This window comes from Liolophura sinensis, chromosome 13 (genome assembly GCF_032854445.1).
Source record: "Liolophura sinensis isolate JHLJ2023 chromosome 13, CUHK_Ljap_v2, whole genome shotgun sequence".
NCBI classification, from domain to species: Eukaryota; Metazoa; Mollusca; class Polyplacophora; order Chitonida; family Chitonidae; genus Liolophura; species Liolophura sinensis.
Window position 1 is genome coordinate 23,831,097 of NC_088307.1, and position 19,509 is coordinate 23,850,605.

Genomic DNA, 19,509 nt, shown 5'->3' on the forward strand with positions numbered 1-19,509 from the left:
TCACATACCCAGAAGCTCCAGAAAGTGTCATTTTGTTGCCTTCCAAAAAAATTTCTTTATGCACACTGTCACCTTTAAAGTTTGTGGTTAGAACTTTCCAATTTTTTTCTACATATGACCCTGAAGGCAAATGTGATGATAACAGTAAGCTGTAAGGAATTTGCAAGTGTTTGTAGTGCATAAATGGTTCATACACACTGTTTCCAGTGCATTTAATGTCACTTTATATGTTGATCTGGCCTTGTACCTCAACCCATTCCCTCTCATTGTTCATTAATTCATTTCGTTATTTCATTGGTGTTTTACGCTGAACTGAAGTATATTTCACTTATAAAGATGGCAGCCAGCATTATGGTGGAAGGAAACCGGGCACAGCCCGGGGAAACCCTCGACCATCCACAGGTTGCAGGCAGGACCTTCCCACTATGGCGGGAGAGGAAGCCAGCATGAGCTGAACTTGACCTCACATCACTGTTCATTAAAGGCCTTGGTGTCAATATAAACAGTTGATGCTCAGTGTGTGTTTGTTTGCAGTCTAATCTTCATTAAAGGCCACTTGTTCTGCACCTTTGTTCCGTGCTTTTCTGTACATCAGACGTGAGAATGTTCGTCAGTAACTTGCCAGAGGTCAATGATTTATGCTGGGTATTGCAGTTTCCTCCACAAAACAACTGAACACCATCATACAGGTGAATAGTCCCTGAGTATGGTGTTAAACAACCATCAAGGAAATGAGCGTAAATAAATAAATAATGTGAATTATCTGATTACAGGTGTCATCTGGCTGATACATGGTACTATGATGATCTGAAACTCTTATGTATTTTCCTGCCTCACTGAAGCATGTGTCAAAGACACCAGGCCACACTTGACTCAACACTAATTGATTACAATACTTGTTGGTGCCTCACTGAAGCATATTGCAAAGACACCAGACGTGAACACCACACTAATTGGTCACAATATGTTGCTTCCTCACTGAAGCATATGTCACGGACTACAGATGTGACACCACATTAATTGGCCTTTTTTAACAAGTAGAACACAAATGCATGTGCAGAAAAATATCAGATTTACAGGGTGGCCTCAAGTTTGCACATTTATTTACCCGAGTGTCTTACCAGGTTGCTGTTGTTGTTGTTGCAGATTGATAACGATGTCACAGCCAAATGTGAACAATATAATGGTGTGTGGCTGCATCCTGTGTCTTGTGTGTATCTACTTACTGGGGCTGGACGGACAGTTTGTGTCAGTGCAAAGCTTATCCCAGACTCTGTATGGTGAGTACACTAGTTCAGAGTATGCTCTGGACATAAATTCTTTGAGGGTAAGCAATATAGAGCTGCTTTATTTGGCTAAAGTATTGGTCTGGGCAAGCCTGATTGGTTCTTGCCTGATTCAGTAGTTTATTGTGCCCTTTATAATTCGTGAGTTGTTTTTCTTCCTTTTTTTTTTTGTTTTTGGAGAGGGGTGGGAAGGAAGCAGTCAGATGTCATGCAGGCACTAACTTCAAAAAAAGTATCTGGTAATCTTAAGTCATGAAACCCTATGACCCTAAATAATTCAATAAATAATTAGCTTAATTTAATACCTCACAACCTGAGAGCCACTTTTTGAGAGCTAAATTCTTCAGAGTCAGCAGTTGAAGTAATCAGTTATCATGTAAATAAAGGATCAGCTACATGTATTATTGGATACCACTGCGTGTCTGGCTTGTGTAGCCATTAAGCTTGTGTAGCCATTAAGCCATAAGCTTGTGTAGCCATTAAGCCATAAGCTTGTGTAGCCATTAAGCCATAAGCTTGTGTAGCCATTAAGCTTGTGTAGCCATTAAGCTTTAAGCTTATGTAGCCATTAAGCTTGTGTAGCTATTAAGCTTTAAGCTTATGTAGCCATTAAGCTTGTGTAGCCATTAAGCTTGTGTAGCCATTAAGCTTTAAGCTTATGTAGCCATTATGCTTGTGTAGCCATTAAGCTTGTGTAGCCATTAAGCTTGTGTAGCCATTAAGCTTGTGTAGATTTTAAGCTTGTGTAGCTATTAAGCTTGTGTAGCCATTAAGCTTGTGTAGATTTTAAGCTTGTGTAGCCATTAAGCTTATGTAGCCATTAAACTTGTGTAGCCACTAAGCTTGTGTAGCCATTAAACTTGTGTAGCCATAAGCTAGTGTAGCCATTAAGCTTTAAGCTTGTGTAGCCATTAGGCTTGTGTAGCTATTAAGCTTATGTAGCCATTAAACTTGTGTAGCCATAAGCTTGTGTAGCCATTAAGCTTGTTTAGCAAGTACTTGAATACAAAACCTTGAAAATCCTAGAAAAGAATTTCTTTCAGTATAAGTCCTGGAAAGTAGTTAATATTTCTTTGCTAAATGTTATTTTGTATTGTGTTATTAGACATGTACCTGTAAATAGTCTACATGTGTATGTACCAAGACGTGATGCAGCATCCTTGAAAAGCATTTCCTGTCTTGGGTTGGAGGCCCGTAGAGAATATACTGGTTCAATCACAGACTAGCAGGAGAATGTCCTAGCAGACTATGAGCAGGTCTGATCTCAGTTACATGGGGATACACAACTCGTCAAATAAAAACCACACCGTCTGCTGTACTTTTTTTGTTAACCGGTGCATGTGTGCTCCAAGAACTCCAGTCTTAGTTACAAGGTTTGATACTGGATGCCCCAGATTTGTAATTGACTTACAGTATGCGGCAGTGGGGTTGAATTGAAAGGCCCTTTGATCGAGTCAACTGTACCAGTGCCCTCCCTTCTGATCAATAAGCTGGCCTTCGCCGTCAGTTCAATCGGTTTCCGCTGTGCTAGGCCATCGCCTCACCTCTATCAAATATCATAATGGACATAGATGTTGGTTTAAGTGTTGTTGTTGCATGCCAGACGGAGGTTTTGTCTGCTGAGCCAGCCTGCAAATCAAACACAGAAAAACCAACAGTCAATTGACACAATCGTTTTCGAGGTGTTTTTTTTTTTTCTTGCGTACTGGTAGAGTAACTGGAGAAATATTCAAGAAAAGTAAGTCTCCAGTGGGAGGAGGGGAAAATGGATTGTGGCCGAGTTGTGTAGATTGATGGTTAGTGTAAACTGTAGAGATGGACTGGCAATTATCCCCGTCTGGACCTGAGTTTAGTTTATCTGACCTATTAAAACTCGGTGAGAAAAACATGGCCCATTTCGACCGCAAATAGAGAAGAACTCTCTTCCTGATAAGGAATCGATATTGGACATCAAATTTTACCCCTCATCAATGAAGAGAAAAAGTAGCCCCAAAGCTGGAAAGATGCAATTTATCTATGCTCAGCTGTTAAAGAGGCTACGTTGAAGATTTTCAGCCGGTAAATAGACATGAAGAAAAAAATATATCATTCACAGAACTGAATTTTCCTGGAATTTTTTTTTTTTATGTCAGAATACGTGTAGCAAGAAAGTATCTTTATACAAGAGGAAAGGATATGCATAAATACTTGGACGTATGGAACACCAACATATGTAAATACTTGGTGTATGGAACACCAACATATGTAAATACTTGGATGTATGGAACACCAACATATCTAAATACTTGAATGTATGGAACACCAACATATGTAAATACTTGAATGTATGGAACACCAACATATGTAAATACTTGGATGTATGGAACACCAACTTATGTAAATACTTGGATGTATGGAACACCAACATATCTAAATACTTGGATGTATGGAACACCAACCTATGTAAATACTTGGATGTATGGAACACCAACATATGTAAATACTTGGATGTATGGATCACCAACCTATGTAAATACTTGGATGTATGGAACACCAACATATGTAAATACTTGGATGTATGGAACACCAACATATGTAAATACTTGGATGTATGGAACACCAACATATGTAAATACTTGGATGTATGGAACACCAACATATGTAAATACTTGGATGTATGGAACACCAACATACGTAAATACTTGGATGTATGGAACACCAACATACGTAAATACTTGGATGTATGGAACACCAACCTACGTAAATACTTGGATGTATGGAACACCAACATATGTAAATACTTGAATGTATGGAACACCAACCTATGTAAACACTTGGATGTATGGAACACCAACATATGTAAATATTTGAATGTATGGAACACCAACCTATGTAAATACTTGGATGTATGGAACACCAACATATGTAAATACTTGAATGTATGGAACACCAACATATGTAAATACTTGGATGTATGGAACACCAACATATGTAAATACTTGAATGTATGGAACACCAACCTATGTAAACACTTGGATGTATGGAACACCAACATATGTAAATACTTGGATGTATGGAACACCAACCTATGTAAATACTTGGATGTATGGAACACCAACCTATGTAAATACTTGAATGTATGGAACACCAACATATGTAAAAACTTGGATGTACATAATACCAATTAAATACCTACAATCATTTGATAATTATGTGTTACAAAATATATATATATATATATATATATATATCAGTTAGCCTGATGCAGGCTTTAGAATACAAATATCATTTTAAAATGGAGCTTACAATTTAGAGAAGCCCTGAAAATGTGTAACTTTTTCATTTACTCCCTGTTGTATAATCTGTTGTAAATTTGATATTTATACGTGTTATTGATGACACAGGAAGAACATGCAGAAATGTCTCAAGATATCTTCATGTTTAGAGTTCTCAGTTCAGACCAGAATCTTTGTCCAGGACTATCTTTGTCACCAGAAGCACCTTAAAAAGGCCTCAGAATGATGCTTTTGATGTCAGTTAAGACTTAATTTTCACAAAAATAAAAAAACTCTCAAGTTTAGCTGTTAGGTGGATGAATCCATCAGAATTAAGCAAAATGTGTCGCTTGAAAAGTGTTAAACTTTAGGTGAAATGGAGTTCTAATGTTGCCTGCATGATTCTGAGTGTGGTGGGAAAATGATATTTTATGCCCAGAATCTTGTGAGTCTAACAGTGCAGTCCAATTTAGGGGGTTGGGGGGGGGGGAGGATGGGCAGTAATTTTTAGGGCATACATGCAGCATTTTATCTTCATTCATTTGAGTTTGATTCTTTAGAATTGGAGGGGAAACGGCACACGATAACGATTTTGTTTTCCTGGAGTAAGATAATGATCAAAAAGCCACATTGATCTCTCACGACTGTAAGGAAAATCTTGCTGCTGCATGCGGTGATAAAACGGGAGTACTAAAGGAAAACGAGCAGGACTTTACAGTGTCAAGATGGCCTGATGTCTCTTCCATGTAAAACACGAACCTGCTGTTAAGTCCTCGTAACGAAATGACGCAGCACTGTGTTCGGCTGTGAATTATTACCCCATGTGCCATTGAACTGCCGGTTCCCAGGGCTCGTAAGAAAAAAACAGAAAAAAAATTATCAGGAGAGTTTGAGGTTTGAGAGCAAAAGGCATTTATTTTGATAGCCTCGTGTGTGATGGAGTTGGCACTTGAGCACTTTCATGGCTTCCCTCCATCCTTCCTCATTTTTCAGCACTTACCTGTGCAATTATTGTAAGGATTTTCAGTTTGATTCAGCTTAATACCAGCAGTGTCATTCGGTGTAAATTAAACAGGTAATTACCCTATATCCTCTACAAATTCAACCCGTAAAGAGGAACTTTGGACACCATTTGAAGAAAAAAATGCCCAAGATTTTGACTGAAATGTATTGTTGAGGCCTGGGCACATATAAACTTTACAGAAATGATGAAGTAACCTGTCCAGGTCATAAAACCTTCCTCTAACATGCCAAGGTATGCACTATGCCTGTGGTTACAATTTGTTCACCCATTTACAGACAAAGAAAACAGTGGATTTCCAGTTACATCTTTTATTCCATTTTTGCTCATGGAAGCATATGTCCAATAACAGGGAAGGTTATACACCAAATGTCCCGCTTTCCTCCCATCATAATGCCGGTTGCCGTCATATACGTGAGATATTTTTTAATACGGCATAAAACACCAATTAAATAAATAAATAAATACTACCCTATGTCTTCTAATATTGGGACACCCGGTCTGCTCATTGTAGCCCCTACATATGTAAGTCTAGTAGGAATATTGAGGGGTTTTTTTTCTCACATGGTCAGACCATGTAATGAACAAATATAATACTCATAATTTACTTTTCCTAAAGGTTGGTAAAGGAATGTAATATTGTACAATTCAGCACTACAAAAGTCTGTCCCAAATTTTGGAAGAATTAGGGTACCTGATACTCTACAGTTATAATCCTATTTATTTATTTATTTTTTTTTATTTTTTTTCAGAAAAAGGAGGTTTTGTAATTCACCTGAAGTTAGCATTTTTCAAGTGACACATTTGGCTCGATTCCCATCCATCCATCCACCTTAATCTAGGGCAATTAAATTAAAAGTTTTATATGAAGTTTAATTAATTTCTTATGGGAAAACTTTAAGTGGTGGCATGAAAAGTATCATTCCAAGGGCCTTTGTGTGACTCTGAATGTGCATTTTTACCTGCCAAACTTTAGGTGAAGTAGGGGGCCCCGTGGCCCAGTTGGTTAGTGCGCTAGCGCAGTGTAATGACCCAGGAGCCTCTCACCAATGCAGACGCTGTGAGTTCAAGTCCAGCTCAGGCTGGCTTCCTCTCCAGCCATATGTGGGAAGGTCTGCCAGCAACCTGCGGATGGTCGTAGGTTTTCACCAGGCTCTACCCGGTTTCCTCCCACCATAATGTTGGTCTCCGTCGTATAAGTAAAATATTCTTGAGTACATCGTAAAACACCAGTCAAGTAAATAATAAATGAAACAAATAAATAAGTGAAGTACGGTATGAAAAGTAAGACTGATATTTACTAAATTTTGTTGAAGGGATAACAATGGCAGCTCAATCTTGTTGACGGGCGTGACTTATGTTTGTTTTATTGGCTGAAGTAATAACATTTAACACTCATATTGGTGCGGATTAATCCATACCTTCGCTTGGGATCTGGTATAAGTAACAGTGTCTTGTAGATAATGGTCCAGGGACATTTGAGAACAGTGTCATCATTGCTAGAGTATAGGGTGAGATTTCACAATGCTTATATTGTGAGTCTGAAAAAGTTACAGTTGAGACAGTGGGAGCTAATCCTCTTAATCTATAAACAGTAGAATTCTCAGACCATGTGACTATGTATAGGGTCTATACTTGGTCCTTTCAGTGTACATTACATTCAGTGGTAAATGTAGATTACATTCAGTGGTAAATGTAGATGACATTCAGTGGTAAATGTAGATGACATTCAGTGGTAAATATAGATTACATTCAGTGGTAAATGTAGATAACATTCACCGGTAAATATAGATTACATTCAGTGGTAAATATAGATTACATTCAGTGGTAAATGTAGATGACATTCAGTGGTAAATGTAGATGACATTCAGTGGTAAATGTAGATTACATTCAGTGGTAAATGTAGATGACACTCAGTGGTAAATGTAGATTACATTCAGTGGTAAATGTAGATGACATTCAGTGGTAAATGTAGATGACATTCAGTGGTAAATGTAGATGACATTCAGTGGTAAATGTAGATGACATTCAGTGGTAAATGTAGATTACATTCAGTGGTAAATGTAGATGACATTCAGTGGTAAATGTAGATGACATTCAGTGGTAAATGTAGATTACATTCAGTGGTAAATGTAGATGACATTCAGTGGTAAATGTAGATGACATTCAGTGGTAAATGTAGATGACATTCAGTGGTAAATGTAGATGACATTCAGTGGTAAATGTAGATGACATTCAGTGGTAAATGTAGATGACATTCAGTGGTAAATGTAGATTACATTCACCAGTAAATATAGATTACATTCAGTGGTAAATATAGGTGACATTCAGTGGTAAATGTAGATGACATTCAGTGGTAAATGTAGATGGCATTCAGTGGTAAATGTAGATGACATTCAGCGGTAAATGTAGATGACATTCAGCGGTAAATGTAGATTACATTCAGTGGTAAATGTAGATGACATTCAGTGGTAAATGTAGATGACATTCAGTGGTAAATGTAGATGACATTCAGTGGTAAATGTAGATGACATTCAGTGGTAAATGTAGATGACATTCAGTGGTAAATGTAGATGACATTCAGTGGTAAATATAGATTACATTCAGTGGTAAATATAGGTGACATTCAGTGGTAAATGTAGATGACATTCAGTGGTAAATGTAGATGACATTCAGTGGTAAATGTAGATGACATTCAGCGGTAAATGTAGATGACATTCAGTGGTAAATGTAGATTTACATTCAGTGGTAAATGTAGATGACATTCAGTGGTAAATGTAGATGACATTCAGTGGTAAATATAGATTACATTCAGTGGTAAATATAGGTGACATTCAGTGGTAAATGTAGATGACATTCAGTGGTAAATGTAGATGACATTCAGTGGTAAATGTAGATGACATTCAGCGGTAAATGTAGATGACATTCAGTGGTAAATGTAGATTACATTCAGTGGTAAATGTAGATGACATTCAGTGGTAAATGTAGATGACATTCAGTGGTAAATGTAGATGACATTCAGTGGTAAATGTAGATGACATTCAGTGGTAAATGTAGATGACATTCAGTGGTAAATGTAGATTACATTCAGTGGTAAATGTAGATTACATTCAGTGGTAAATGTAGATGACATTCAGTGGTAAATGTAGATGACATTCACCGGTAAATGTAGATGACATTCACCGGTAAATGTAAATTACATTCAGTGGTAAATGTAGATTACATTCAGTGTAAATGTAGATGACATTCAGTGGTAAATGTAGATGACATTCAGTGGTAAATGTAGATTACATTCACCGGTAAATGTAGATTACATTCACCGGTAAATGTAGATTTAATTTTAAACCTGAATCAAGAGTTAAGTAACATGGTTCAAATGCATAACAGTTATATGACTGGTCATAATACTCCTAAGAACAGTATTTATTCAGTTGACAGTATGCAATATTATATAATATTGCAATGTTGCAATATTATATAAACCGTATTCAATATTATATAAACCATATTATATAATGTTACATTATCAATGTTAAAATATATTGTTGTATATTATCACACTGTCGTTGCTGCTCTGGGTTTACTCTTCATACATGTGTATGTACTTAACCTTAAATGGCCTTATTGGAGCAGGGATGCGCCACCCATTCTACACTGTATGGTTGTGCAAGATCTTTGGTATTCTGTATGGTTGTAAGTGGGAAGGTCTTCCAGTAACCTGCAGATGGTCGTGGGTTTCCCAAGCCCGGTTTCCTCCCACCATAATGCTGGCCGTCGTCGTATAAGTGTAATATTCTTGAGTAATGTGTAAAACACCAGTTAAATAAATAAATAAATCTTTGGTATTCTCCGACCTCGCCATGAAATTGTGTAGAAATAGATTTGGTGTTGCCCAGTCAGCCCCAGTGTAACAGATTTAACACATGTTTGAACTGTTTTCATAAAAAACAAATTGTTTTCTTTTTTCCAGGCCCGTGCTTGGTTACTGTCGTTTGGTTTCACATTTGGCTATGGTTCCATGTTCTCTAAAGTCTGGACAGTCCATAGGGTAACGACGCTAAGGAAGAAAAATAGAAGGGTAAGGGGTATAGGTTTGCACAGCATAATGGCCTAATGGCTCAACCCTTTACCGATCTGTTTCGTTTGCCTCGCGATGCTCACCTTAACGTCGTCCGTCACTCACAGCTAGTCTATTGTATTAACCGACAAGCGCCAGGTGTAAACGCTGTTCTGTGCCACTCGTCACGTGACCTGGAAAAGGAAATGCAAACAGGGGCTGTACTACACATAATTGCTTTATGCATAAACACTATTTTCAGGGTATAAATACTCATGAAAAAGGCCCTAAAGGACTGAATTATCGCCATATCAAAATATTTTGGGGGTAATCCTGATTGGGAGATTTAAAAGCACATTAATCGTGTATTGGGTGTCACATGCCATTCACGAATATGGTATTAACATTATTAAAACTACACGAGAAAATTTATTCACCCCATGTGAGAAAATTATCATTTTATAGTTGCCACAGATCGGTGGTTTACCCCAAATTCTCTCCTGTCCTCCACCCTTATAAATGGCAGCCATACTGTATCATTCAAGTGAAAAGTGCTTGAGCACCAGAGTTAAACAGAAAACCATCTATCTATCGAGGCACGCTAGCGCAGCGTAATACCCAGGAGTCTCACCATGCGGTCACTGTGAGTTCAAGTCCAGCTCATGCTGGCTTCCTCAAGAATAAATGTCAAGAATTCTAACTTTTAATTAATCCTTGTATATTTGTCTTCTCACAGAAAGTTCGTGTTTGGGAGTTTTACGTCGTACTTGCTTTTATCTTCGTCCTGGATGTCATTGTCTTGACGACATGGCAAGCCGTTGACCCGATGTTCCGTGACCTTGAATATTTTCCATACGAGGATCCTCAAGACACCGACGAGGACATAAAATACCAGCCCCAACTAGAACATTGTACTTCCAATAACTTAACAGTCTGGTTAGGTAAGCAAAACAAGAGATCAGTCAGTCTTTTAGGGATTTTATGTAGGATGCTACACTTCAAAAGTTTGTAGAACTAGAAGGCACTTCGAAAGCCAACCATCCACAGCTAATTGTAAATATCCACACTACAGATGAAGGGATGATACTCTTCATTTCTGTCATATTTTTAATGAGGGGAAAATCATTTTAAAAATTCCTTCATCATATGCATATTATTACCAAAATTCAGTTGGCTGGAGCCAAGAGCATGGCCATGTATTATCCAAGGCAATATATTACATTTTCTGTAACATTGCTGACAGACAGACACACAAGTAATGCCGATAGAATCAAGTAAAGAAATATACATGTAAAATAAAAATTTTAATAGGTGTGGCCTAAGGAGTTTGACTTATTTTGTTTTTCAGATATTACATTTGGTTACACAGGAGTTTGACTTACATTGAGCCTGTTTTTTTTTCCAGGTATTACATTTGGTTACAAAGGAGTTTTACTTATATTAGGTGTGTTTTTAGCCTATGAAACGAGGAGCGTCAAAATTAAACAAATCAACGACTCTCGTTTTGTGGGTATGAGTATATACAATGTGGTGGTAAGTACAGCTTATTCATACGATTCTTAATATACTTTTATATTTAATACGTAATCAATTAATTATTAATTAATAATTGATTAATTATAATTCATTAATCAATTCATTGATGCCATTGTGTTATTAATCAGCCAGTTGACATTTATAGGTAGATAATTTATGAAATGATCAAGAACAAAGGCACGCAGATTTGTTTATAATTGTCATTTTTATGAAAATCCTTGTATCATATTCAGTATTTTTTTTTTGTTGGGGGGGGGGGGGGGGGGGGAATCATTACAATATTTGTTAAAAGCATGCTTACACAGGTATAAGTGGTACTAGAATGAGCCGAGTCAGCATTCAAGAGTCCCGCGAGTTCACACAGGTATGGATGAGACGGGGTGGGGGCTCTTTCAAACTGACAGAGCTAAAATGGGAGATTTTATGGTACTTGCTAGACTGACTACCTATCTCGCACAGTCAGGTCTGTGAGCACAACGGCACCGTTAGGAGCTGCCGTAAGAGCATGCCTTTAGCTGTATATGTTTGCGAGAGCCCCCACCCCTTGTCTCGTCTCTACATGCATGAACTTGCGAGATTCCTGAAATACCAAATCAGCTTATTCCATGAACTAGAAGCATTTGAGTCTCCATGCCCGAAGTTATATTTTTGCACACTACAAAATCAACGTAAAACTTAACATCATATGAGTGAAATCTGCTTGAATGCAAAATTCAACATACAGGTATCTCTGACTCAGTTCAAGGGGCCTTAAGGTAACAGTAAGTGGTCTACAATGCTCTTGTAGCCATTGACGCAGTCAACAGCCATTGTTGACCACTTTTGTGTGCATATTTGTACGTCACACGTGCAAAAGTTTGTCAGTAACTTGTCAAAGGCCGGTGGTTTAACTCTGGCATTTCACATTCCTCCAATCCACACATAACTGCCAACGTAATGAAAAATTCTTGAGTATGGCATTAAATTGCAGTCCGATAAATGAATAAATAAATGAATAAATAAATGAATAAATAAACGAATAAATAAATGAAAAAATAAATGAATAAATAAACGAATAAATAAATGAAAAAAGCCAAATTTAATCTGGTGTTATGAATTTGTCATGACAGGTCATGTGTGTCATCACAGCCCCGATCACCTTGCTTATCAGCAGTCAGCAGAATGCCACTTTTGTCTTCGTCTCATTGGCTATTATTCTCTGTAGCTTTCTTTCTATTGGTCTCATTTTTATACCAAAGGTAAGAAACAATGCATCTTTTGCATATTGTAATCAAATAAAGTTTTTGTGCTGTTGTTTTTGTGGACTTGATTTCAAGTCATGTACGTGATTGGCAAATTTGTAAGCAATCCATGCAGGAAGGCTGTAATAGCTGAGGAGAGGGGCTTCTATGGCCTAGAGGGTGGTGTACTGTAGTGCAGTGCAGTGGGCAAGGAGCCTTTCACCAATGTGATCGCTGTGAGTTCAAGTCTATATTACACTGGCTTCCTCTCCTGTCATACCAGTGAGGATCTGCCAGCAACCTGCAGATGGTTGTGGTTTTGCCCGTTTTTTTCCCACCATAATGCTGGCTGCCATGGTGTAAGTGAAGTATTCTTAAATATGGCATAAAACACCAATCAGATAAATAAGTACATATCTGAGGAAGATGTTCACATCATATGTTGATCATATGGCCAGGATGTGTGATGATTTCCGTAGGAGATATCCTTGGGATCGGGCTGTACTGTATGAAGAGAGTCTCCAACTGGTTTGCTACAGCATTAAGTAAGGGATAGTTGCCAGGTATCCATTGTGGGATAGTGGTTTCCTCCCTGTGTATCCCAGTTTCCTCTGCCCGTACATGGATTGATTGTATAAGTGAAGTAGTCTTGAGTGTTGCATAAACACTAATCAGATTAAAAACATAAAAGACAGAAAATCTTGAAAAAATCTTAAAGGGGTCGCCCATATCTCACTTAAGTCAAACCTGTAATGGCGCACTCTTAAAACTGATGTACTACGAACTAGACATAACTGCTCTGATGGTTACATGTACCTAATTAATATAAGCCAGGCCTCTCAACAACTGCACCCCGCATGAAGCAGTTGTGACTAGTTACCGACTACAATGTGTAGGTAGATCTAAAAGAATCAATACCTTGTCTCATACTTCTGGCTGTTTAGCCATTGAATCCAGGTCTTGCTGTCATGGTATTCTGGGAAGTGAACTAAGCTCTTCAGTTCATTTCACTTCACTGATTTTCTTCTGAGATGAGGAGTCTTGTAGGCATTAAAGTTTAACCTAAGCATTTATCATAGGGATCATTAAACAGGCTGGAGTTGTAAGTCAGTATAGTTTTGATTGATAACATAGTGTTGGCTTTTGATTTTGTCAATGTGCTTCATTTTACTTTAATATGCAATTTCTAGGGTCTAGGGTTGTCTTTTTTTTTAAAGACATACATGTTGCAGGGGAAACTTCAATCATTGAAACACACTTTACCGTTATTGTTTACAGGTGATACAGCTGGTGAGGAATCCACACAAAGAGGGAATAGAAATCAAGGCTATGTCCGACTCTATGGCCAGTCGTGAGGAAGAGGAGAGACACCAGCGCCTCCTGGTGGAGAATGAGGAACTAAAACAACACATAGCAGAGGTATGACATATCATAACTGTATTTATGTACAGACAGCAAGTCTTTGCAACTTATCATAATTGGTGGCTTTCTATCTGGTTGTACTCTCAGGTTTAACACCACGTTTTATGCCAGGGATTGAAATTAAGGTAGTGTGGAAGAGGGTTTTAAAATCTGTCATTCGTTTGTGTAGAAAGAACTTTGCTGCATTTTTTTTTTATGTTGAGATGGCTTACATAAGTATTTTTTCTTTTCATTTTTCATTCCTGTAATATCTTGGGAGTAGATAATAACATAACTTATTATTTACATATGTTGTCCATCTGAAAAGTACATTAGCTGAAAAAAAATCCAGTAATCATAAATTTTAAAATGGAATTCTGAGAGTGGTGTAGTAAACTTTTTTTCCATCAAAGGCTTGATAACATGGCTGGGTTTACTGAGGGTGATGGCTCAGTATTTTCTGGGGGAGATCAATTACACTGTAGCTACAAAACCAACCTTTAGTCGGAGATAAACTGGCTATTAAGGTTATGAACTTGCACTTGTGCACAGAACTAGGTTCACTGTGTGTAGGTTGTCCAGTTTTGTCTCACTGTATGTTGTGCCATTTTGTCCAACTCTAAGCTATGCTGTTTTATTCCAGTGTTTGCTCCACTGTTTTGTCCCACAGTAAGATGTGCCATGTTTTTCCCACAGCAAGATGTGTTATAATTTGTCCTACTGAAGTTTATGCTCTTTTGTCCCACTGTAGGTTGTGCCATTTTTTCCAGTTGTCAGTTCTGGCCTTTTGGCCCACCCTCAGTTGTGCCATTTTGTCCCACTGTCAGTTCTGGCCTTTTGGCCTATCATCAGCTGTGCCATATTTTGTCCCACTGTCAGTTCTGGCCTTTTGGCCTATCATCAGTTGTGCCATATTTTGTCCCACAGTCAGTTTTGGCCTTTTGGCTCACTCTCACTTGTGCCATTTTGTCCCACTGTCAGTTCTGGCCTTTTGGCCTATCATCAATTGTGCCATATTTTGTCCCACTGTCAGTTCTTGCCTTTTGGCCTATCATCAGTTGTGCCATATTTTGTCCCACTGTCAGTTCTGGCCTTTTGTGCCGTATTTTGTTCCACTGTAAGTGGTCCTGTTTTGTCCCAGTGTATCTTGTACCATGTTGTCCCACTGTAGGTTGTGAAGTTTTGTCCGACATATGTAGAGCAATTACTAACACTTTGTACTTTTCTTTGCAGAGAGAGGACAAAATCCGTGAGCTAAATCGGCGAGTGTTGAGCAAATCCCAGCCAAAGTGCGTCACAATACAGACAGAAGAGAGTTCTGACATCCTGGCAGATCACAACCCACACCCAGCCAAGACAAATGCCTGTGTTGTGTCTTTTACAAACTTATCTCCCTTGACAATAGGCGGTGGCTCGCCTGATGATTTAGGCGTATCGATCGACGCCGATTCGGGCCTCGCCAGCAGTTCAATGGCAAAGAGCTCCAAAAATTCTGCTTCAGATTCGGAGCCTTACTGCTGACTAGAGGCTGGGAATGTAGGACGGCTTCGGAAGGGTTGTGCGACATACAAGAATGAGACAATGGACGGTCTTTGTCTGACCCCAGGTTTCCGCACGCTCCACGAAACGGATCTCTGATGACACAGCGTTTATGATGAGCGCTCGCACAGCAGCAAGGTCTTACATTCCCACTCATATATAGGAGCTCAACAGTTGGGCAGAATAGCTCTTCAGGAATGAAGGTGGCAAAGGTTGATAGTACAAAATGTAACATTACCATGGCTTTATTGGAGAAAAAAAATGTTTTGCTAATATTCTGCAGATTCTTGATGAAAATTTTCTTGGTTTTTGGGTAGACCAAGACATCTCTCGTGAAATCTTGAATGATGTAAAATAACCAAGGGATAAAACTTCATTACAAGATCAACGAGTTGCAAACATGGATATTATTCAGTCTCAGAAAAGGGTTTTCACCTAATTTGATATAAATATTAGCATTCTTTCTTGTCAGTATTTTTTCACCAATTAAGCCTATGGGACAAAATGAGAACACTAGGGAAATTATCAGAGCATTTAGCAAAGAGGTTGTAACAGTGGTAATCAAATTTAGCAGACAAATTATGTTTGTACAGATATGTGGTAGACTGCACTACTATCTTCTTTGCATAAGTTGGCTATATGCCAATTCTTTCCACCTTCTTTACCTCCATCCCTGGAGAAGACCATTTGAGCCCAGTTGAGCGTTCCTGCCTAGGCGCATTTGTATTTAATGTAACGAGATTAAAGACTTGTACAGAATTGCCTTTTAATACCTAGCAGAATGTTGTCTACACAGTACGGAGTGTGTTTGATATTTCCTCCATCAACATCAATGTACAAAAACAACAAAGCGACACAATCACGACTTACAGCTACTTTGTTGCTTGGATACATTTTCTGGATGTGGCAAATGTGTTTAGAGCTGAGACATTTACCGTGTAACTTGTACTTGTATTAATTGGCAGTCATGTTTCTGTGTGCATGCCTATATATATATGTCGTAAAATGAATGAAGTATGAACGTGACCCTGTGCTTTCCAAGGGTCAGATGAGTCTGTCATAATAGGCTGAGTTTTTGGGATTTTATCCAGTTTTAGAATTCTAACTTAAATTTCAAAAATCCTTGTGGAAACCGCCTGTGAATTTTTGTGCATTTAGGAAGATAATATTTCATTGTGAAATGAAATTACCTTAGTCAGCTCAATACCTGCAACTATCCAAGAGTAGTTTTGTCTTTGTTCATGTGAGATGTTAAGAGTATTAAAAAAATAAAAATGTGTCCTTGTCAAAACTGCAAGTAGGAAAATTGGTACTAGCAACAAACGAAGAACAGCCTCATCTCCATGTATATAGGGATACAGAATATCTGCGTAGACCAATGCAAAATGGTTTGATTTTTTCTGTATGTCTTAACCCAGAAGACTACATCATTGTCAGAAAGGCTTAGTACATATAAATTGTGTTACATGGACTTTTTCGTCTTGAACAAAACTGATATCATTACGTGCAATTCCTCTGGTACTTGATTGTTCTGACTTGCAAACTTTTTTGTCAGTATTTGTTGTTAGCGGCCGCTTTTGAACCAAAGATAACATCTAGCCATCATTAATAATTTAAAAAAGAAGTGTTCACAAAATGTGTTGTGAGTGGCAAAACTTCTTGGCAATTATTAAAGATTAACAGAATTGACTCTCTGTTAACTAGCCTACCTGTCATGGTAGAAGCCTTCATTAATGTATAAAGAATAAAAGTCAGTCACACAATCATGTAATTGTTAATCCGGTTTCAGCTGGTACAGAACTGGTTGAATTCGGTCACAACCAGTATCACTTGTAATATTAACCTAGATATTTAACCTTTCATGCACTGAAATGGCTGCCCTGTGATGTATGCAGCAGCTGTTAAAGACTTCCCACTAAGATGAAGAAATGGGTAAAAATTGCTTGGAAATGGTGTAAAGTGGTCATCCTAAGGTACCATTAGTGTTGTAAGGTACTATTGCGGATGGTTAGATGTGCTATAATTGTTTGGATCCACGGTGAGTAATACACACATTCAGGTGGTAAAGAATGCGTATTTAATGTGTATTTAGACTCTAAATGTTTTGTAACCTTAACTGCTTTCAAACAGATTTGTGACTTTTCCTCTTTTTGAAGGAATTCATTACATGATGTTTTTTTTTTTTTTGTTTTTTTTTTTAAAGAAAAAAGGGTTCTGTATTTAACTTAGAACTTCTGTAAAGTTACAAAAGCATGGGGCGTATAAGGTAGATCCCTCTTTTAAATCCCAGTATCTGTCTCATCAGTGTCACTCAGCATTCTATATATCAGGTACATTGTAGACACTCCCATTAGTTCCGACCATAAAGCTTGAGGTACTAAACCCCCAAGGTAAGGGCTTTAATGCTTGGAGGATAATGTTGCATTCTTTGTTACCTGGTCATTATCCCATCCGGGAGCCCTAGCATGCAGACGTGGCATTTCCATGCCACTGTTTCATGACTCTTTAAAGACTGACCGGCTGATCAGAGCCCACCTCACCAGACCACTAATAACCGTCTTCTGGCACTCAGACTGGATTAAGACACGCGAGCTCTTTTCTGAAGTCCATTCGCAAGGCAGCGGGAGATTTAGGTAATGGAATGTAACACTGTTGCAATATGTATATTAGTAAATATGGATTTTTAGTGTGGATATGGACACGCCTCATTAACTAGCTTATAGAACATGAAACATCCCAGCTTTGCTTCCACATTAACATTGTATTTCTGAAAGCTAAGCTCGGGAAAATGGAACAGATGTCAGATCTAGCAGCATGTAAGTTTTGTTAACAGCATGCAAGCTACACTAGCAGCATGCAAGCTTTGAAAACAGCATGCAAGCTTTGAAAACAGCATGCAAGCTTTGTTAACAACAGGTAGGTTTTATCAAAAGCATGTAAGCTATATTAAAAGCTTACAAGCTTTGTTCTCGGCATGCAAGCTTGGTTAACAAGAAACAAGCAAGCGACAGGTATATTAACAGCAAGCAAGCTATACCAACAGCCAGCAATCTATCTTAACAGCATACAAGTTTTTTTAACATGCAAGTTTTAAAAGCATGTCAGCTTTAGCAGCACTCCTTCTTTAATGGAGTGCAAACTTATACAGTGTGCAAGCGCAGGCTTTAACAGAGTGCAAACTTTAAAAGCTTTTAACATGTAATACATCCATTTTAACATGTAATACATCCATTTTAACGTGTAATACATCCATTTTGACGCGTAATAAAATACCGTTTTTGTGGTAGGACTGGAAGAAGATGAACCACAGTCAAATTCACAAAGTTCTGTACGGAGATATTTTGTTTCCCTCTTGCATGAGGCCATCAGATAGCGCATGACGTCTTCTTGCTTGAAATTCTTGCAAGTTTTGTGACGGCGCAGTTTGATTTATACATTTTATTGTCGATAGCATCATTTTATCGCTGCAAGTAGGCCTATGAGAAACACGTAAGATTTCCACCTGACACCGGGCGATTTTTCATAGTATGTGTTGAGGTGTTTCTTTAATTTTATGAGACCCTGGGTTTTAATTCCAGGTAGGTAAGAAAAATCGTGAAATGTTTGGACCGCGATGAAATATTGATGCGATTACATTCTCCACAAATATTAACGATGACAAAAACAACAAAAATGGTGTTTTAGGCAAACTTGTAAAATTTTTCACTTTCATTCAGTGATAAGGTAAGTGTTACTGGTACTTCTTGCACCGGCTTCTTCATTTGGGGACTTGGTAGAGGCAGGACTAGAGAATTTGAAATTAGGGGTCGAATGCACATCCCAGCAGGAATTGTCACACAATAATTTTTTGAAGGCTTATTTTTTTTAAAACAGACAAACTCGTTATTAGGTTTATATCTAGACAAATCTGTCAAAATTTGATTCCAAGGAGGTAGGACGTCTAGCAGAACCAAAGCGTTAGAATGGAAATTTAAATTTTGAATTTTTTTTTGAAAGTCATAAATGGCCTGTTGGAATCGGCTGCATGTATCTGTTTTAGCTTGCATCAAAAGAATTCTTACACTTTAGAATTGAGTCAGGCTGTATTGTCAGAAAAATACTCCTGAATGGTCTTCTGGAGAAAAAGGTCTGAATTTATTTTTGTTTTCAGATTCTATTCTGAATTTGCTTCTCATGTGTTAATGTGTTGTATCAA

General features: G+C 38.0%; 1 protein-coding gene across 1 annotated transcript in view; it reads left to right on the top strand.

Annotated features, from left to right (window-relative positions):
• Positions 1 to 17,500, top strand: part of LOC135480268 (gamma-aminobutyric acid type B receptor subunit 1-like) — a 122,494-nt gene extending 104,994 nt beyond the window's left edge. The window contains exon 18 of the mRNA XM_064760062.1: positions 15,009 to 17,500. Coding sequence (XP_064616132.1) covers positions 15,009 to 15,296 — 288 coding nt within the window. The 3' untranslated portion in view covers positions 15,297 to 17,500. The remainder of the gene's footprint in view (positions 1 to 15,008) is intronic.
• Positions 17,501 to 19,509: the final 2,009 nt, after the last annotated feature.